This window comes from Dermacentor silvarum, chromosome 9 (genome assembly GCF_013339745.2).
Source record: "Dermacentor silvarum isolate Dsil-2018 chromosome 9, BIME_Dsil_1.4, whole genome shotgun sequence".
In the NCBI taxonomy this organism is placed as follows: domain Eukaryota; kingdom Metazoa; phylum Arthropoda; class Arachnida; order Ixodida; family Ixodidae; genus Dermacentor; species Dermacentor silvarum.
In genome coordinates this window covers 157,934,904-157,956,530 of record NC_051162.1, presented here as the reverse complement: position 1 = coordinate 157,956,530, position 21,627 = coordinate 157,934,904, and the positions used below count along the sequence as shown (strand labels likewise).

The 21,627-nt window shown below is 47.7% G+C and overlaps 1 protein-coding gene across 4 annotated transcripts in view; it reads left to right on the top strand.

Moving 5' to 3' along the window:
• The window catches only part of LOC119464571 (zinc finger protein jing-like), a 171,250-nt gene that overhangs the window by 135,563 nt on the left and 14,060 nt on the right, over positions 1-21,627 (top strand). For all 4 annotated transcript variants that reach the window (XM_049656205.1, XM_049656206.1, XM_049656208.1 and 1 more), the window contains 2 exons: positions 16,726-16,856; positions 20,545-20,612. In XM_049656205.1, the coding sequence (XP_049512162.1) occupies positions 16,726-16,856; positions 20,545-20,612 (199 nt within the window). The remainder of the gene's footprint in view (positions 1-16,725; positions 16,857-20,544; positions 20,613-21,627) is intronic.

The following is a 21,627-nucleotide window of genomic DNA, read 5'->3' as shown; positions in this document are numbered from 1 at the left end:
CTCAAAGTACGGAGGGGGTAGGCGAGGGGGTTCGTGTTAGCAATGCACTGCCGCGGGGCACGAAAGTGTTACACGCCCCGCAACAACATTTAGACGGCGCGCGCAGTACGAGGGAGTGCACCTCGCGACGCTACCCGAACCAGTGTTCCTGTTATTAATGTTGCGCTCTGTATTCTGATCTTTGTGTTTTTCTCCTTCCCTTGTCGATGGCTGGTTGCAAGTCCGGTCCTCCCTGGGGCTTCGTTCGGTGGACGGGGTTGGTTGGTATAGGAAGAAGGGCCCTGTAATTCAACCGTTCCTTTGAGCATCGGTGGAACCCCTCTCTGCTTTTTTTTTTTTTTTTTTACCTTTTTTTTAGCCTTCGTTTTCCGTACGCGGGGGCCCCAGCACGCGTTGCCCTTCCACATAACAATCCCCGCTTTCTCTCGTCTCTTCAAACGCCGTGCGGCCTTCCTCGCTTCCTACGTTGCGGGGCTTTTGCAAGCAGGTCTGGGTCGTTGAGCCCTTCCTCTGCGCACGCTTTTTTGCCGCCGGGGAAAGCCTCTCACATTTTTTTTTTTTCTTCTCTGACTCTCTTTCTCCTAATACTGTACCTCCTCCCCTGAGCCGCTTCTGCAGTTCTCGAGCCCGCACACCCTCCCGTTGCGGCCGCCATTTTCATTTTTTTTTTTTTTATCTTTTCGTCTGCTGTTTCCTTTTTCTCTGGCGCACAAAGATGGCGGCGCCCATTCCTCGCTGCAGAAGACAGAACGGGCGCTTGCGGAGAGAGAGGAGGAAATGAGGATCGACCAATCGGAGAGGAGGATGAAGTAGCGCGGCATGTGTGGCGAGAGGAGGGAAGTGTGGGTCTAGTGGGGAGAGGAGGCGCGCGCGGCGAGAACCTCGTTCGTCTGTTGGTCTGTTCCGTCGTCTGCTTTTTACAGGAGGGCTAGCAGACGACTTGTTTCTTTTTCGTTGCTTCTTTCCCGGAGAGTGTCGTCTGCTCACTCGCTCCTGCGTGGTAGCTCGAAGAAAAGGTGCGTGCCGTGTCTTGGAAGAAGAGAGGCGGCTTGTGAAATGAAAAATGAAAAAAAAAGAGGGCAAAGAAAGAGAAAGAAAAGACAGTCTCGCTTAGAAGAAGAAACGGCACAGAAAAAAAAAAAAATCGTAAACGCGAAGGCAGACGGCGGAAAGTGAACGTTCTAGAGGGAGAGAGGGTATTCACCGCGAAAAAGGATGTGAAATAAATAGTAACGCATACGCTCGCGCACTCGTAACTGCGAAAAAAAGAAGCCCGAGCTCGGTATGAAAACAGACGCGCGAAATGAAAGCGGCGGCTTTTGAAGCGGGGCGAACGAACAACAGGAGTCGATGTGGCCGCTGTGGAGACGGGCGAAATAAAAATAAATATGGCGGCTAGCGCGAGTAATACGGAAAGGTGGGATCGAAATGAGGCGAGGGAGACGGAAATGAATTGCCGAGGTGGTCCTCGAGGGATAGGAAGAACGGCGTCCGGAAAAGGCAAATGATGGCCCTAAGATGACGTGAAACGAAGGCCGGAGAAATGAAAACAAAACAAGAAAGCTCGATGGAAGAAAACCACCGTGACCATACGAAAGGGCAGAGCGCTCGAGCGAGCGAAAGGCGAGAGAAAATTGGAGGTGCGACAAAGGAAACGAAGGTAGTGTGAACGGGAATATGGAGTAAGCATTGTTGTAGATAACGTACTACGGTAGATCAGTGAGCGTGTAAAACATAAAACCCTGCAGTGGTGTCGGACTAGATGGTTCTGTAATGCCGGCACATTCTTGGTTGTCGAGGGGCTGAAGAGAATGTGTACGCGAATTGAACGAAAGTGATAAAAAAAAAAAGAAATTGAGGGAGTGCGCTGATCTGTAAATGTAATAAAGCCTTGGGAGGAATGTAACGAAGGCGGGAAATTTGTAAGTTGGCGCTTGGCGTGTGCGAAACTTTGCATATTACGCCGAAGTGCGAGGGGAAAAGTCGGGCGTATTTGGATTGCGGAATGGTAGAGCGAGGTGTTGGGAGATGAAATTTGGAGGCTGCGAAAAAGGAAAAGGGAAAATGCGTTACGGTGTGCAGCGAGCTTAACCGTATCCGATATGGCTATGGGGAAAAAAAAAAAAAAAAGTAAACGTCCGTCAAACGTAAGGCAGGATGTCGGTAAGAAAGTGAATCGGACGTGGGAAAGGCTTGCTGACTTTGAAGCAGGTGTGGCGATGTGTCGACATCTGTTAAATTGCGTCGTGTGTGGACAGCATAAATTATATGCATAGCGTAAGAAATAAAGAAAAAAATGAATAATTGTGGTAGGCGTGTTTAGAAAGTTATTTGAGGTGTGCTGTAGTGTGCGTACTAAATGAGAAAGAGCCTAAAAAAGAAAAGGGATGAAGTAAAACGTAATTTGCTGAGCCAAACGAGAAGAAAAAAACGTACATTGAAACGGTGCATTTCTTGTGCGACTTGATTCGGTTGATTCTGTGCTCGCTCCTAATTCAATCGGTTTCACGGGCCGAAGTGATCAATGTTGAAGTTATAAGACGATGTCGAGGCCCGTTTGTATCAACGAGATAATGATGAAAATGGTTGGTGTGGCACGATACTTGTGTACTTTTAAAACATGTTATGTAATATGTCGCCGTACTATTTCTGGAAAAGGGAACGGTGATAAGAGAGCAACCTCACGTATAAAAGAAATGCGAACGAATAAATTTTGAACTCGGGGATAGAAACGGAGGCGGGGCGCGTTAATGTGGCTGAATATAGGTTGAAGTAGAGAAACGTGGAGGTAAAACAAAAAAAAGGAAGCGTCACGAAATTCTGATATTTAATTGGCAATTGCCGGGAAGCGCTCGGATAAATGTAAAAAGCTGCATAAATCAAACGAAGCCTTTACTGCTCTTATGTAAACCAGTACGGGATGCAAAATGAGGGCTGTTTCCGTTTTGAAGAGGGCAAGCACTCGGATACGTGTGCTAGTTGAATTGACCAGACAGACGTGGGCCGCGCGAAATGCAAAGGAAGCAGACAAGAAAATTAAAGCAGAAGTGTGTGATGAAGCAAGCAGATGGCATGCATATCAATGAAATTATCGTGAGCAGACGATGTCTAAGCGCTACCAGAAACGAGCAGAATCAAAAGGTCTGCATAGAAGTAATAAAGACATACAGTTCTGTTTTATACAGTTCTGTTTTACTGATTGCGGCAGCAGATACGGAAGCTCTCTGGAGTGAAATTAGAGGCCGCGTCGGCTCAGCTCGTCGATCAAAGCTAACAAAGGGAACAAATTGACAGTCAAGTATTATTACGTGATTTGAATGCGAAAGCATTATGACTTCTCTAATTGGGTAGTCCATGATACATGACGTCGTTCATTGTCACGTGTCCTTCTCAACTCCTCCTTTATCCATCTTGCTTTAATTTGTACCAACCTTAATCCACCTTAATTTACCTTAATCCACCTTGGTGTAATTTGCACCATCACCTACCTTAATCCACCTTGATCAAATTCGTACCAACCTTACTATAACTTAATCCACGCTGATGATTTTTGGTAGCACTCGTTGACGACAACGCTGGCTTTTCTGCTTCATGTGACATATAATGCTATCGCATAGAAATCTGGCTGCGTCTTCACAGCTCGTCACTCGGGGGCTTTTATTCTCCGCTGCTCCCGCGGCCTCACAAAAAACGCGCGCAGGGCCGGTATTTTGTAGCGGTGCCTTATGACTTATTCTATACTACTCTTATCATCCGCCGCTCACGGCCGGCTTATCCCGTTGATAACGCGAGCGGACCGTCGCTCTGACCACTGACAAAGCGCGATAAGCGCGAAAAGGCATTAGCACCGGAAAGGCATTGCTACAAAACACTGGCCCAGATACATCTTGAACTTGATAGTCCGGAGTGGTCAACACGGGCTCGGTATTGTCTTCAGACTTGTTCCACGCGCGTTTGTAAATTGCTGTTCCCGAGTCTGAAACCCCGCGGTTCCGTCGAAACAAACGTTATTTACGAAACCTGAGGCAGCTGCTTGCGTCGCGTGCGTCTCGGAAAGCCGTTTTTGACATCCAAACGACGCTTGAAGTTTCTGTGCGTGAGCCATCAGTCTTGCCAATGAGGTTCGCCGATGACAGATCCCGATAGCCGCCGTTTCTTCGCTGTCACTTCAGTTATTCAGTAGCAGTTGCTTCTCCGTCGGTCAAGTGCTCGCTCTTTTCTTGTCACAGTCGAACGGAGGGAGCAATGTTTCATTAGGTTGCGGCGTCTTTTGTTTTGGTTTCTTTCTTTTGTGGTTTCGTTCTTTTAGTCACTTGTCAAAACGTTTTCCGAAACGGATGACCGTAGGCACGTATATGGCGTGCTTTCGGCTATTTGTGCGTCAGCAAACGTAGAAAAGGATCTGTGCTCCTCAACTTCGTTGTTGTTTCGGGCGAACCACCTGGACACAGGCGATAGATAAGGTGAAGTCCGGTCTCTTACGCGAAACCTGCTGCAGATGTAACGTGAACGTTTATGGCAAGCAGATTTTGGCACACCTTTTTTTTTTGTACTTACAGGGACACTGAAGAGAAAAATTATTTCACCTGTAAAAGTGAGTTGTACCCCTTTGCAAGAGGCTTGGTAGACCACAAAACTCACCAAAAAAGTAGAGGCAGGTGGCGACACCACCTTGAAGTTCCCGCACCAGGTCGCTGTGACGTCATGAATTTTAACGCGTCTGCTATAGTTAATTGTTTATCGGTAAAAGTTGAATGCATTGTGTTGCACAGAAGGCAAAGATTTAACGCGGCAAATTTCGGGAACCTTTACTGAACCAACGTGGCCCATGTAAAAATGCTTTGAAATGCGTGACGTCATGCTGACGTGGAACGGCGCTATAGGTTCCAGCACGAAATTAAATTGAACGGTGACCTTCCTTTTCTCTTCTAGTAATCAACCTATCACAGCGAAATCAACGAAAGTATTGTTTTGAAAGAACACTTTATCAGTTTAGACAAAGTGTTTCTCTTTATAGTGTCCCTTTAGGGCCATGCACTTTGTATCGGCGCTCCCGTCTTGCGGAAAGAGTTAGTTTTGTGGATTTATATGGCGTCACCGCTAGAAGATGACGAGCACCGCTGCACAAGCTTTTTTCACTTTGCCCGTCTATAGATATTTCCATCCGTATTGGCGTCTTCAACGTTGAACATGCGAACAGTTCCCCGCTTGGAGCGTTGTCTTAAGCGGCTCTCTCGTCTGCTTCCCGCCTGAGATACTTTCGAGAGTTTCTAGCTACTCCTGTCATCTGCCCTTGTGTTGCGGACGACAGGAGTAGCTAGAAACTCTCGAAAGTATCTCAGGCGGGAAGCAGACGAGAGACCGGCTAGCTCGCGTACTAAGCATCCGAGCTGCGGACCGACCAAGTGACGAGCCTCCCTCTACACCGCGCAACATCCTCGAACACCAAAGACAGGAGCGGAGGCAATATGGACGCCCTCATCCTAAGTTAAACAGTCAACAGGCGAGGAATTGGCGCCGACTTCAAACACACACATACCCAAACCTACATACACTTAGCCGTATTCACCAAGCACGGTACACTGACGAATGCCCGTGGTGTAGGGACACGCCAACGTTACCGCACATCACGTGGATATGCCCAAACAGACCGAAACATATAAACTCCACACTACTAAAAACACAAGATTTTAAGAGGTAGTGGGAGGCGCGGCTTGCGGACGAGGACCAGGACAGCCAACTGGCTCTCCTGGACCAAGCCCAGCGAACCGCTCGTGCCAGTGGAGCCCTGGACTAGGGGCCCCAACCACGGGACCTCAAATTTCATTTTATTCATTAAAGTTTCTCTCTGTCTCTTTCCTGTCGTCTGCTATCCCAAATGATATACTGATCTTTGGATCTCTAGTTCGCTGTATTTGTGCCAGCGAACAGCTGCCATCTGCGATCGTTTCTCCCGATGTTCGATCTAATGCTGGCTCGTCTCCCCTTCGTTTAAATCCTACGTGCTATGGATTAGCAATGCCCCCAGTAGTAAAGTTCTTGGCAACCGGTGCAGACGGCAAAGATAGAGGGCAGACGACGTTCCGCATTTTTCGTCTGCGAAATTGAAAGCAGCTTCGCGACCCCGCCGTCGTCTGCTCATCGCAGCTGTTAACGATCGGCACTGGAGGTTTTCGTTTTGCCAGTTGCTGCCGCTGCCTCCACAGAGCTTTTGCTTTGTAGTTCCTCCCCCGGCAAAACACTCTCTCCGTCACCGATTTGCGGGAAGCTTCGAGAGAGCTAGATCACGGGACAGCGGCGGCGTACTGAGCTCTTGCGTTTCGGGTCTTCTCTGTAGAGTTGAAGGCCTGAAGATGACGGCGCTATGATCATCATCATCATCAGCCTATATTTACGCGCACTGGCAGGACGAAGGCCGCTCCCAGCGATCTCCAATTATACCCCTGTCTTGCGCTAGTTGATTCGAACTTGCGCTAACTATACTTTCTTGTTAAAACCGTGCAGTATTGGCAGCGGTGTAGCATGGCCGTCTGTTCATTCGGAATGCGATTGGGTCGATCAATGGAGCTGCCTGTAGAGAGAGAGAGAAAAAAAGTGACCCCCCCCCCCCCCCCTGACTGACTACTTGACCAGATTGGTGGAGGTGCAGGGCGTCGACGTAGTTGCTGTTTGCACCAAACCCCTTCTCGCATACGTAACACCGATCCTAAGTCCACGAATAAACCAGTTCACGGGGAGAAACCGAATACTTATCCCGTGAAGGTCGAAGCGACTCCCTACCGAGACAGCGATAGCACTCCGACGAGGCGTCAGTATTCGCAAGTCTAACTTCTTTCGCATACAGACGTTACCTGTGAATGTCACTGATCGTCACTTGTAGCAGCGAACGGTGCTTCACAAGAGTCGAGCCGTCAGCCCAACGATCACAAACCGTTGATAGCCCGCAAACAGCTTCGTAATCTCGGTGACCCTGACCAACCGGACGAATAGCTTAGAGCTTGCGCGCCCGTTGTACAGTTTTAATGATAGCACAGCCTATCCGCCGAGCAGACGAAACGAGCAGACGAAAACGAGCAGACGGCGTGACTGATCAGTATCTTTCCCGCCGCACGAGCATCTTCGACGACGGAAGAGGCGCAGATTCTGTCGAAGCACGCAACGCGAGAGCCATGACTTCTGGCATAACGTAGCCGCCCTCCAAGCCAAGCGCGTTGCACTTGAAAAGAAAAAAAAAAAATCTTTTTTTTTTTGACGTCGTCCTTCGGCCAGCAGATGGCGCCAGCTAGGCAGCTGCTAGACGCCAGTAGAGTGGAGGACACAAAAAATCGCTCGCTGCCGTGTTCAGGTTTAAATGGCCGTTTTGTTGTTACGTTTATTGCCGTGTATTCGTTTATTTGCGGTAGTTCTCGTGATCGTTTTATTGCGTGCGGTGCTTTCGGTTTATATAGCTTCCTGTACGCCTTTATTTTTTAATTTTTTTTTATTTTAGTTCCTACGCCCAGGGGCGCCCGAATGTGTTTTGTAATCCTTCTTCGGAGATTGCCGGCATTCTTACTGACGCTCCGTCCCCTCTGGCGTCCAATGTCGAGCGATCGTTGTTTAAGGAGGGTGCGGCGCCGAAGCTGGCAGAAGAGGGCGAAAAAAAAAGATAGAAAGCCAGGTTCAGCTTCCACACTATCAGGTCCCCGCATCGCCGGGTAGGCGTGTCCGCGCGTCGGAAGGCCGAGCGGGAAGCTTGGGTAACGAAAAGAACACAAGGAAAAGTCATCAGCTGGCTGTCCCCGCTTCTGGTTGCGCGGCGGGGCCTGCTCGAGCCAATGACGTCATCGGTGACGTAACCTACGCGCGGCGAAGAGGTACGCGTTGGTGGTTTTTATGGTGGCTCCACCTATCGGCGCCTATATGAACTGCGCTCGTAGTTCTATGGCCTCCGAGGTTTGCGCGCGCCGGCTGCGCGCGAATCTCAGAGGCCATGGTATTTCAGATCGTTCGTGACTTGGTTCACTTAGAGTTTTGTTTGTTTGTTTTGGTTTTATTATTAATACGAGGGAGTATGTTGCGGGGAAGCTAATGGAGTGGTGCACATGTGAGAAAGAGAGGAAAAGAAAACGATGCCGGCGATGGAGCTCGTTGATGCCCCCACGCAACATCAATCAGTGTTACGATTTATACTTGTTCGTTGCTCACCCGCTTGTTTTACGTTTAACCCCGCAAAGCCCCCATTCTGCACTAAAAGATAACATGTTTGCCACGGAGAGTACATTCGTATAGAAAAGAAAACCCGTGAAATGTTGCTTCGAGTACATTTATATAAAAAAATGAAATAGTATTATAATTGTTTCATTTTTGCTGAACTATCGACAGCTGGCAGAAATATTGTTGCGATGTATCAGGAACGTTACTATGGGCTTTGCAGTAATAGGTTTCCCGTGCTTGAATAACGCAGCAAATGTGATGCGCTAGGTTTTGTTGGTGGTTGAGGGCAGTGGGCTCCGTCCCTGATCCGAAATGTTATAATATTTTAATTTGTTTGTTTTATTTGCGAGTTACTGTATGTGTTCATTGTTCAGCTTATGAAGCCGCACGTGTCATAAAGGAAGCTTCAATTCGGGAGCTCCACTAGCTATTAAGTACATCGGAACTGAGAAACCGTGTTTCTCCGCAACCACTGCACCGATTTTGATGACGTCTGTTGCGTTAAAACAACACGTATAAATCTAGCGACTTTCATATTTTTTTTATTGCTGTTGTAAACTTGATTCTTCGACGTCTTAAATATTGTGAAAGTGAACATTTTTTTTAATATGGCCGAAATAACATTTAAAAAAAAAGGTGCTCCCTGCAGTGGCTGGGCAACTTTCTGTTATTAAGCTGTGTTGGTAAATTAATTACGCCTCTGCAAGAGTGATATATCGCCGCTCTTACCGAGAAAGCATAAAATAGTAAGCCAGGAAATAAAGCGGGGAAAAAGAGAGAGGGAGAGAGAGAGGCGAAATGCGGGCGCGGTGACGCCCGCCTGAAGTTACCGGATCAGCCCTCAGTGATGTCGCGAATTTCGAGTGTGCGCAGGTGTAGTTAATTGTTTTCAACAATCAACCTAGAAAGTCTATACAGCTTTCCTGCTCCAAATGCCCAGAATACGAGAAAACACTTGGAACCACGCACGCACACACACACACGCACAGCACGGAATGTGTGAGGACTAACTGACGCAGAGGGGAGACAAGAACGAGCATAGTTGTTGGGTGACGGCTGTCTGGAGGCGAAAGCGGTAGTCGCACATCCATCTACCGGTTTTTAAAAAATGGACAGGTGAAAGGACGCAGCTGTGCTTTGCTTTCCCCGCTCTCCTCCACTCAGTGGACGCGCATCGTTCGCGCGTGTTCTAGGGGCCTTCGTTTCTTTTTTTTTTTTTCTTTTTGCCTTTTAGACCCTGCTTTACTCGCATAACGGCGCCCGCTGTTGTCACATTTTTTTTTTCTTTTCTATAATCTACCTTATCCGCATTATCACTCTTCTTCCTCCTGCTCGCTGCCGTGTGTCCCGCTCCGTTTAAAAAATGCACGGCGCCCGAAAGGAGCGGGCGAATGGAGAGCGCTGTGTAATGGCGGCTGCGCTCGTAGGAAAAAAAAAAAGAAAAAAAAACTTGTTCCGCGCTCCTGGCATTCCTTAGCAAAAGCCGCCCTCTCACGCAAGGACGGTGGGTATGGGGGTGCCACGCTGTGCGCGCCTTAAAGTTCGTCGCTTTAAATCCGGCGCTCCCGGTTCATAACCCTGTCACGCTGCTGTCGTTATTGGATGACTGACTTCGAGGAATTGGCCTCAAGAACAGGGGTACATTATAATAGAATAGGGGCGGAGAAGGGTGGGGAATGTGCAAGCGCTTGCTTCGTTTGTTCGTTGAAGTACTCATTAGAACTTTTGGGACTCACACTTGGGGCATGCTATCGAACGGGCGTTTATTAAGAACGCAGAAGGAGTACACAAGAGCCGTAGTAGGGCTTAGTTTATGCGCACGCACACTGCCGTTGACAATAATTTTGGATGCACTGAACCGTTTGGGAATTAACGCTCATAGTTTCCAGCTCCAGAACGGTCCGGAAACTTGGAGGTTAACAGAGAAGCTCGAGAACAAGTTAAGGACCGCACCAAGAGCGATGGAACGAAAAATGCTAGGCCTAACGTTAAGAGACAGGAAGAGAGCGGTGTGGATCAGAGAGCAAACGGGCATGGCAGATATTCTAATTGACATTAAGAGAAAAAAAATGGAGCTGGCAGGCCACGTAATGCGCAGGCATGGATAACCGGTGGACCATTAGAGTACAGGAATGGATACCAAGAGAAGGGAAGTGCAGTCGAGGACGGCAGAAAACTAGGTGGGTTGATGAAGTTTGGAAATTTGCAGGCGCAAGTCGGAATCAGCTAGCGCAAGACAGGGGTAATTGGAGATCGCAGGGAGAGGCCTTCGTCCTGCAGTGGACATAAATATAGGCTGGTGATGATGATGATAGTTTCCTGCAAGACTCACTAGAGGGAATTGTGGCGCCGTTATAGTTCCGCTGCTGAGGTCCCTCGATAAGACAAGACAACTTGTTTTATCTAGGGACCTTATCCGCTACTAGGGTGCCTCGATGACCTCCTCGCCCGCCGCTCCGTACAGGGTGGAGGCCACCGCGGCGTCTACTATACAACGGCGTCCGCCATTCCCGAGGGACCCGTTTCCGGCGTGCGTGTGTATGAGCGATTTGTAGCCCGCACATTGGTTTTATGTGGACACAAATACTATGGAAAGGCATAATTACGTCTCGATGGTTAAGCAGATGGTATTTTTGACGGTCGAAATAATTAAATAAGCTGCCTCACGCGATCGTGTGACGCTGTAGCCTGGAATCGTTTTGAAACGCGTTACGACTGCTTGTTGGCGTGATTGTGTACCGTCCTACGGGAAATAGGCTGCATGACACCGCTGTTTTGTTCTACAGGTGGGCAATAACGCCTGTACTTAAGCATTCGTATAGAATCGACTATCGAATGTCGAATGAGCATATTGCTAGGCATTGCCGTTCTTCAGGCAGCTTTGCGCGACGAAGCTGCGTTGCTTGGAAACAAATAATTATGCAGCAAGTGGCTAATAAAAATTGCTCAGAATGTCTTGGTAGTGAAGATCGCGTATTCATTCGTCATTATTGTCACGAAGTTGCGGTCTAAGATCAATCTTTTATTATGAACTGTCATTTCTCACACGCGTTCGGCAGAGCTCCTAGTACCACGGTGAATAAACTAGGCAAATGAGCTTTTAATAAATTTAAACAAAGCAAATGACAGTATTACAGTGCGGCCCAGCGTGATAAGTAGAAGAACGGAGGCTACAAAAATGAACACACTAGCAAAACGTACATCCGAAAGAATAACAAAAGTGAAACAAATCTGCGCAAATTGTGTCTATGTACGGCAAAATCCGATTTCAGAGTTCACTGTATAGGCTCACTCCTGCGCAAGCCTCGCTAGCGTGCCAGTTAGGTCCCTTCGCCTCAACCTGACGCATGTGCACGCGCAGCCTCAGCCTGGCGTAGTTTGAAATGCGCGGCCTTTCAACGGGTTTCTCTGTGCTGCTGTTGCAGACGCAGTTGCGTTTTCCGCGCGTTCCTTCCCGCGCAAGCTTTCGCCCGCGTTCTAACTGCGCCTCGGTGAAGCCAAGTCGAAACGCGGCAAGCGTTCACGTCTCCACGCGCGAGCTGGTCATGCCAAATGGCGGTTTTGGCGGCGAGGGCTCCGTCGAAGAATGTCCCTACCCTGTGCGGAGCGGCGGGCGATGGGCACATCGAGGCACCACCCGATCCGCTACTATGGATGGGAATGATGGGTACGTGGCAGATGGATTATGTCTAATCTTCGTGTCTGTGGCTTCAGAAGTTCTTGCGGCGTTATCTATTACACTTTATCAGTTCCCGATTGTGAAGCGATCATATTGACTGGGAAGCTTAGCTCGGCGTGTAGCGCGTCTGGCTTCCAGAGCGGCAAAGAGAGGGGGACGCGACGGAAACGCAGTGAGATTAAAAATGAGGTTTTGTCCAGTTTGCTACCCTACGCGTATGGAGTGGATGTTGGCCAGAATGGGAAGGCGACGAGAAGATCGCGGGGATACGAGCTTGGATGCCAGGGTCAGTGGGACGGGGGCAAGAAGTAGTAGTTTAATGATTTGAAAATGTAGAGAGGTCGGCCGGAAAATGGAGCATCTGGCCTGCTACTCTACGTAAGGGAAGGGGAAGAGGGAAGAAAGAGGGTCACAATGGAGGATGGTAATGGGAGGAGCGAGGTGAAAGGACACATCGCACAGATGTTATCACAAGCGGGAGTCCAGGCCCGTGTCGCCTAAGAAACGCGAAAAAGCACGCATTGCCTCTATCGTCTGGCAACTCTGTGGCCATGCGCCTAGCAAGAGGGACGGGTGCAATGTTTTGCTTTACTTCGCCCTACGAGCGTGGTTGAAGCTGGTGATAAGTGGAGAACTTGCTTTTCGTATTTAGCCGAGCGTCGATCGTGCGCGTGCGTGAGGGACATCTGGTGACTTGCGCTTCTCGGTATCTGTCTTTGCTCCGTTTGTCCCTAGCCGAGCGGCACTACGCCATCTACTCGACGGCTTAGGTAGATGCCGCTTTAGCGGCAGCAGACCCATGAATAATGACGCGTTGTTACTGCGAGCTCTTTTTATTGTAAAATATTCACTTGCAGGTTATACTTGAGTTTTTGTTCGTGGCTAGGCGGCGCATACGCAGAGTGTTCCCCAGATGTGTCTCTCGCGCATGCGCGCAACGCTCGGGCAAATGCGAGAAAGAACTGCTGGGATGAGAAGGTGGCCTGATGACGCCGACGGGCTCGGGCCACCTTGGGTCATGTGGGTCATGCATCTTTTCTCTTTTCCTCAACCTCTGCTACTACTGTTGTGTCTGTAGCTACGCAAGTAACAGTGCGGTCGTAGATTGAGCGCAATCCGGCGCGTTTCGCACTGCGGCTGTTCTTCGATCTGCGACGCTTTCTATCGAATAACTATACGTCGTGTATCGCAGCTATACCACTTGTGTATTGTAAAGGTTACGTTAAATTACGCAATATATGTGCACCTTTGTGCTTCCAGTACGCGTGACCTGCTATGTTTTTGTTCGCGAGTGCTAGCGGTACGCCGTCACCACTGGTCGCAGAAACAAACCGTATTGCCACTCTCTTTGTGTAGTAAATAGGTTCAGATCTACGACGCCTTCACTGTAGGGAGTACATCATATTTAGCGGCATAAAAACAAGTAACTTTACACCGAATTGCCTAACGCATACTACTCGTACGAATACCTTTCTTTCATACGATGTGACCCACTATTGAATTTTTGGTCGAGAAAGGGAGCAGTCAGAGGTGCCCTAGCGTTCGTAACGTTGCCAGCTACGCACGAAATGAAGTATGCCGTCGCAGTAAAATAGTTCCGTGGAAGGGATCCGGCACTCACTGTGCCTGCACTATTATTAGACAGTTTTCCCGCCACTACGAAGCCTGAACCTTTGGAAAAAATGGCACAGTTTCGCCCTAAGGGCGAAGCAATGAATGCGATAGCAACACAGCAATGCCATACGAAGTAAGGTGAGTGGCTTTGGTAGCAATATGAATTGTAGTAAACATGAGCTGATTAAGTAAGCAGGTGTGCTGCGGCGTAAGTAGACCGACATGAAGAGAGACTCGATGACCACGAGAATGCGCGTGTGAAACGGTGCTGTTCATGAGAAGCGCTTCCCGTGGGCAGCGCGTGCGAAGGGACACACCTGTAGCGCTGCACTGCCGATCCGGGCAGCATTACATGTGTAGCGTGCGTTAGAAAATGTGACCCGACTATTACTAACTGAATGAACAAGCGTGGTGTGAGCGCGCACTAAAAACATGAATTGATCACACTGAATGACTGCAGACAACGACTGTCAAAACGCTGGCAGCAAGCCCATACGCTGCAGCGGGCGAAGGTACGTGCGGTCTATCGCTTCAACAGAAACTGAGCGGCGAATGCACAGTGCATAAAGGTCAGAGCCGTGTGCAGATAAGAGACGGTTTCGTCGAGCGACGAGCGCGGTTGTTGGCAGAGAAGCCCCCCCCCCCCCCCCCCCCCCCCCCCCCCCCCGCTTTCTCCGGCGCTGGCTTTCCGCTTCCTTGCTTGCGCGTGGGAGATTGAGTGCGTTCGCTCTCCGTGATAGCGCGCGTCCTCGCACGCTTCCGCTCGGGCGTACGGCGCGCGGCGAAGCTTTTATCTATACGGAACCTCACGGCGACGGCAACGGCAGAAATCCGGTTGAAGTGTCCATATAATTGCTATCGCAATAAAACGAACGGCGTTGTGGAGGTGTCATTGTGACACTGCACTGGGGACGCGAGTGAGCAACTGTAGCGACGCGCACCGGGCGGGAACTTCTTTGAACGACCTTCGCAGATTCAGATCGATGCGGCGCGTAAGATTCCTTCTCCCCGGCTTAGCTCCAGAGCGGTTAAAGCGGGGGGGGAGGTGCGAGGGTTCATTCGAAATGCGCCCGTGTTGTAGCGGCCTGCCAGTGACAGTTGGATCGAGTTCGGCGAGCACTCTCTGTATATCGCCGGAAGACCCTCGCAGAGAGAAGCAAATGGGGGGCCTAATTACAACGGTTTGCGGTATCTTTCTTTCTCAATTGTCTGTTCATCATTTCTCGAGGCGTCCAACAACGCGCACTTTGGGACGCGAGGAAGAAGAAACCGAAAACGACGAGCGGCTTAACTGCGTTAGCGAAGTTCCCCCGCTCGGCCGCTAAAAAGGAAGAAGGAAAATTGGGAGGACAGGGCAGCAGAGCCTGCGAAGTGCGACGGGTCTGCCGAGAGGCTACGTTCGGGAGGGCTCGTTGCCATGGCGACCGCGGGAAAGAGTAAACGAAAGAAAAGAGAAAAAGAAAGAGGTGAAAGGAAATGGGTGAAGGGGGAACGGGGACGAAAGAGAATAAACGGGAAGTCGGGGGGACACGAGGGCTCCAGCTGTTGACAGTTCCGTGTCGACAGTTGCGTGCAGCGGGGGGGAGGGGCACGCGCCAACTATTTTGCTCAACGTCTCTCGCTTCGCTCGTCACCTCCTTGGCGCGTACTCGGGGTCTTGAACGTCCTGTGTCCATCTTGGCACGTAGCGGTTCTCGGGCGTCTTCGCAGGTCGTTTTTTTATAAACATATTACTCCAAGTTGCTTTGAGTTATGTTTTGAAAAGACGTGTACCACAGCGAAAATTGTTTTGTTATACCTTGAGCTGGAGTAGCGTTACGCGATAGAGAAGCGTATTATTAGACAATCCTGCACGCAATTAGCGTACAGCTGCGCCAGTCGCTTCCGCTTCTTTCGCTGACCTCGAATCGGGCGTTGAAGCGTGCGAGCGATGTACAAGGCCTGCGGACGTCTTATTAGCGCGGCGCAACTGGTGGCGCCTCGGTGCGGCGGTGGTGCCAACTGCCGAGGCATCGATATTCACTTTTTTTTTTCCTATTCTGTTTTTTTTTTCCCTGGTTGAAAGCGCAGATCGCAGTCGCGGGCTAGCGGTAATAAATGCATACCGCGCCAGATGTATTACTTTCGTGGCTATAACTGGGTCATGTCCTGTTGCACCAGTTAATACATATGTGGTGCGTTATATGGAACGCACAGTGCACACGGAATGAAACACGACAGGGAATCTTTAAGGTGGAACACCTAATATGTGCAATTACTCCAGAGTTACGCGTATATGCCATGTCGCGCTAAAAATATGGTCACCGAAGGTGACGCGGACTTTGATCTAAGTTTTCGAGCCAAAATTACGCCGATGTCACACGAACTGCAAGCACTGCAAACGCGCAAGTATGCGCATTGGTTAGCCCTGACTGGACGCGTTTCATTCCGTGAGCACTATACAGGTCATCTGTAACAATGTAACTTGGATGACATCAGCACTATCCTTTATTTTACGTTTTACTGTATCACACCTATCATGGCGAGTCCTATAGTCAAACCTCGATATAACGAAGTTGTACTTGCCGCGAAAAACTGTTATATCAAGAGTTTTGTTATATCAAGGTTTTGTTAATTCAATAAAACTAAGATGGGGAAATAAAAATAGTTCGTTACATCGCGAATTTTGTTAAATCGAGGTTCGTTATATCGAGGTTTGACTATATAGAAGTCTAGCAGGTGGCTGTGAAATATTTCTCTAAATTGCCTGTGGCATCACTGTATCACTGCTGTGCAGGCATGCATGCCTGAGACTATTAAAGTTGTGCACAAAAAATATATTAAGCCATGTAAATTGGGACAAACTTGAAGAAGTAACTCCTATGGGGTCTCTGGTGGTGTGCTTACATTTATTATCTTACTCCTATGTTAGCAGCAAACTGTTGTAGGCGACCGTTCAGAATTTGCGTAAAAGTGAAAATTGGGGCAACACCATTAAAAAGTAAGGGTTGCCAAATACTCAGTTTCGAATACAAATAAAATATTACACACTAACTATTCATATTTGTATTCAGTATTTTCGTATACTGGAAACTGGAAAAAAAGCCGACAGAGTGGCCTTTAGGCATCATGCCATTGACAAGTGTTACATTTGCTCAGTGACCTATTCCTTTTATGCACTTGGGCAATAATTGTGCTCTTCACTACGCATCTGTTTAGTGTACAGCAATGTAAGTTTGGATTCACTTTTGCTGCAGTAAAACATCCTGATTTCTTTGATGCTGGTGTGATGGAGGAGCTGAGGCACCGGCTGACCGACATCAGCGCCCCACAGTCACCTGCAGAGCCCCACTCCTGGAACGGGTCCACAGTCACCTTCCATGGAACGGTAAGTGCTCGCTTTACAGGCTCAATATCGAAGAACAAAAGAATGGATTCCTGCAAAGTAATGGTTTCTATAGAACATGTGCCAGATGACTTTTTTCTTTATTTGATCCTATTTATTAATTTTTTACGTTTTATCGTCTATAATCTGTTGCTTGTTGGCACAGATTTTAGTTTACCACCTGTTTTTTAGTTAGAACCGGGGAATTTTGTTGTAACTTATGCTCCATGGGATTCAAAAGTGCAGAGGATGCTTCCTGGTATGGCCAACACATTGCAAACCTACATTCCAGGCTGATTTGGGAAGTTGACTTTTGCGTTCAGGAAAGCTTTTTTGGTTGCCTGTACATCATCCAAATCCAGCCTAATGAGATGAGGACGCTGCACACCACAGCTGCCAGCAGGCCTGCTCGACAACTATGGGAGAGTCAGTGCTCAAGGAAATGGGGGATGACAGAGATGTGTGTGCACTCGAAAAGCATTTATGACAATTACTGGTAACACTTTGACCATGCCCACTTTTGTCACAAACACAGACCCTGGAAAGATTCTGGTGTTGCCCACAGAAATAACACTTCGATAAGAAAGGCAGTGGCAAGCCAATGTAGTGCACCATAATAGATTTTGCACATTACTTCTCCGCAGCTCATCACAATTTGTCGCACCATTGTGATCGTTAACTTCACGAAAGATCTACATATTTGCACTTAGGCGTGTGGCACATTGCTTTTATTTGAAAACATAAAAAGAGGCGTCCTGTACGTTGAAACAGCTTGAAAGTGCACTTTCTTCAGGCATAGTAGACTGATAGGGCATGCAACTGTAATGCTGAGGCTCACTGCTGCCACAGCGTTTGCAAAAAACCTTTATAGCTGTGCAAAGCATTGCCGACATCACCAGCAGATGGTACCCTTTGTGACTGCCACAGAGAGGCCAATGTTTGCCTGTGCTCTGGAAAGAAAAGTTCAGGCAATGGGGCATGCTTCCCTGTGCGCTGCTCACTGGGAAACAGAAAGTCCCACAGGATCCTTGCGATTCCAAGTCACTTGTCCAGGTGGCGCTGGCACCACTAGCTCTTTCTGCGGTGCCAGTGAAAGAAATCGGAAAGGAAAATTTGTACGATAACACTAAGGGCAGTGCCGTGCTAATTGAGGCCCGAGCTGGCTGCCTTAGGACAAGAACATACAGGAGCATATACAGTGAACATCCGATTTTTCGGACTCCCTAGGGGCTGTGTAATGTTAGAAAAATCGGGCAGTCTGAAAAAGTGAATGCATGCCCTTTACTGCCCCTAAGGGCTCAAATCGCCACAGGCATGTCTGAAATAGCCCTAAAGGCCTGCCAGTACACGTATTAGGCGTATCGGTGCTCGTACTGGGATAGGAAGCGACAAGTGCACGCATGTATAATTACAGGCAACATACTGTGTCCCGTGACAATTGCCCCTTCCCGCTCTTGATATGCTTCATTACGTAACACTGCTGTATTGAGACGAAGCTGACTTTTGAGACCAGCCATTATGCAAAGTGCCGTGCTTTCCGAGCTTCGAAGCCATTGGTGGGGATTACATAGACAGAGTCGGCGTCATTATTTACAGCGGCGAATTGTTTCTATGAAAAACTCGGCACCGAACAGCAGAAGCTTGGTAGCGAATGTCAAAGTAGTTAGGCCTTGCGTTGGTGCGGTGGTGGCTACAGCTTCCAGCAGACCTGCGTGCGAGAGCTCCGGTTCGAGGCGGCAAGATCATCAAAATGGCGGTAGTGGTGGCTTCGATTAATGCAGTTTCGGACCTGATGTCCGGAAAATCGGACGGCGAAGGTTTTTGGGGTCCGAAATTTCGGACGTTCTAATACATTGACTCTAAGGGTACGTGGCGGTCCGCAAAGGCTTCCAAATTATCAGGCATGTCCGAAAAATTGGGCGTCCTGAAAATCAGCCGTTCACTGTATTCGCAACAGGATGAGGTATGTGTCTACTACGGCAAAAGTCCAGAGACAACTCGGCACATCTGAATGGAATGCGAAGGTATTCACCCAGCGAGACCCGTAGGTAACGACCACTTTCCAGAAGCACTGGGATTCATAGCAGATGGAAGCATTAACTGGTCAGCAGTGGAGATGAGCGAGAGATGTTTGGAGCAGGGGGGGGGGGTGGAAGCAGGGAAGTGATTGATATGACCAGATCCATTACAGGCATAGGTAGCAGTACAAGGTAGATGGAGAAGTTTTCAGGAAGGGAAAAAGAAATTAAGGAGATGTAGGCAAAATTCCAGAATTATAAGCATCTATAGCATACCTGATTAGCTCGAGCAGGCTAGGTGACTATTTGTTACTGCCCCGTTTCAAAGGGGATGCCAATAAATCATTATCATCTTTCATGGCTCTTGCCTTGCTTTTCCGTCTCACCCTGATCTGCTGGCATGGTTCACTTGCCAAATGCAAGGCCTCCTAGGGGAAGAATGGCAGCTACCTCACAGTGCAAGGGTTCTTTCGAGCATCTACTGAGTGTTGCATAAATTTAGGAGCGCCCTGTATACATGACCTCCTGCTGAACTGCTAAAATTTTGCACAGATTTTGCAACTTTGCAGGGAGTTTAGTTTACTCCGAAAATTGCCAGCACGTTGCAATCGGATATGAAACTGAAGGTGCATTCGCGGCTTCAGAACTGTCAGGTGTAGCATTGTTGCTATTACAAAATGGTGACAAAGCACGTTTTTGCTAAGGTTGCTGTTGGTTCATTTTGAAGTGTACTATTATCTAGAACGGTATTACTTTCGGAGATGTGATCACTTTCGCGAGAGTTCGCATGACTCGGCAACGGATGCATTGGCGTAATCGGCAGCCAGCGTTTCTGGCACTGTACCATGCGCACAGTCGGGAATGCTGTCGGACGCATGCTTCGACAAGTCTGATTGCAGAGTCTCGTGAAAGTGATAGTAGCATCACTAAAAGTGATAGCTCGAGAATAACACCCCTGTTTGCTTGGTATCTGTGGCCAAATAAGCGCAAATGGCGACGATAGTGCACCACTTTCATTATGAAAGCTAATTAAAAAACATTTCTGTCTGTGAAGCTAAATTCTGCACATCTCATTTTTTCTATTTGCGAACTTGGGGCATGTTATGTTTGCTGCATCTGTAGTGCAGCAAAGACAACGATAGCAACACATATGGGCACTTGTGAAAAACATAGAGAGCAAGTTGAAGCAGTGACTAGCGCGTGGTATTAAAAGCCGTCTGTTCTTGTTACTGTTCCTGCTTACAAGCTTGTTTGTCCCTCAAGTTTCCTGACGCCGCGACAATATACATGTATTTTATGAATTTTTGGCATGTTACATTCAGGAGCACTTTTATTTTCTTAATTTAAGTTCACGAAAATTGGATGCACATTTGATGCAGAGGTGCGTTAGAATTAGGTAAATATGGTAATTAGAGTCAAACTAACCATGTGAATTCATTTTCCCTATTAAAGGAAGAGGAGATGTGGCCCAGTACTCCTACATCAAATAATCTCATGTAATCACATAGAATGGCATGTGAAAGCCTATATGTAGCTCTATCAGAATGAAGTTTACATAAAGACGATTACAGCATTGCACTATGCAGCATCAGCACACAATCGGGAACGAGGATGGCACAAATACTGTTACTTATTTCTTGGTTGCTCATTGATTCTCTTGTCATTTTTCTCAGGTGATGGCAAGAAGGAAAGAAAATACCGGAAAAGTTAAAGTGCTTCTTCACTGGGTTCCTGAGCACATGTGAGTTGACATATTTTTATAGACAAGCCTTGCTTGTTGAAGTCTTGCACTTTTATGTTGAGTGGGATTCTCCTGAAACAGCAAGCAGGTGACATTTTAACTACACATGATAACTTGGGTGTATCGTACCATTGAACACCGTTATAAAAAAGTTGTATACGACATAGAAATACCTTTGTTGTATATATCGTATTAATTCCATGCTAATATTGTTGAGAAAATTGCCTATATCCGATACTTTGTTCTATCGTGTTCATTATATCGACGTTTGACTGCGTTAGCAAAATATGTGACCATTTTTGCTCATTATCAGTTGATAAAATTAAAGAATTTTCACCTAGATGTAACGCAATATTGGTGGATGGCAGTTACGTCCTTCTGCGAAACTTGTTCCACCTTGCAAATTTCCAAACAATTGATTTGCCTATTGTAATTTGATTTCAGCTCAACGTTTTCACGTAGCCTCTTGTAAAGCCATTTATTTTTTTGGCTTGTTGGCCTTTCATATTTTCCTGCTTGTCGTTGAGCGTAAATAGAAGTTCATATTCTTGTCCTCACAAGCCTTCTCACATGATTTAACTTCAAGACGTCCTTAACTAGTGCATTTATTCAGATGAGCAGCTCTCACTAGCATCCAGATTGGGCAACTTAAAGGTTAATATCATTGCTTAGCACAAGTGTAGTGTCCGTTCTCGAAAATGTATAGAACTGTAATTTGTAAAGTGTATTTCAAGTGAACTGAAGTGAGTCAAGTTTTAGAAGGATGTCAACATTTTTGCATGTCAACAAATTTCTAACCATGTGCACTTCTTATTTGAGCTCGTCTTTAGAGAGCCTTTCACTTGTCTGCTCTTGACTAGTTAATTATAAAGAAGTCTATTTTTTTTAATTTGGTTTGCACACAAAGAACGATTGCAGAGAAGAGAAAGAGAGCTAGCTGGCAACTGCCACCGGGGCACAACGCCTGTGGACATTGTATTATTAAATATTTGGAAATGTCTGTATTATTAAATGC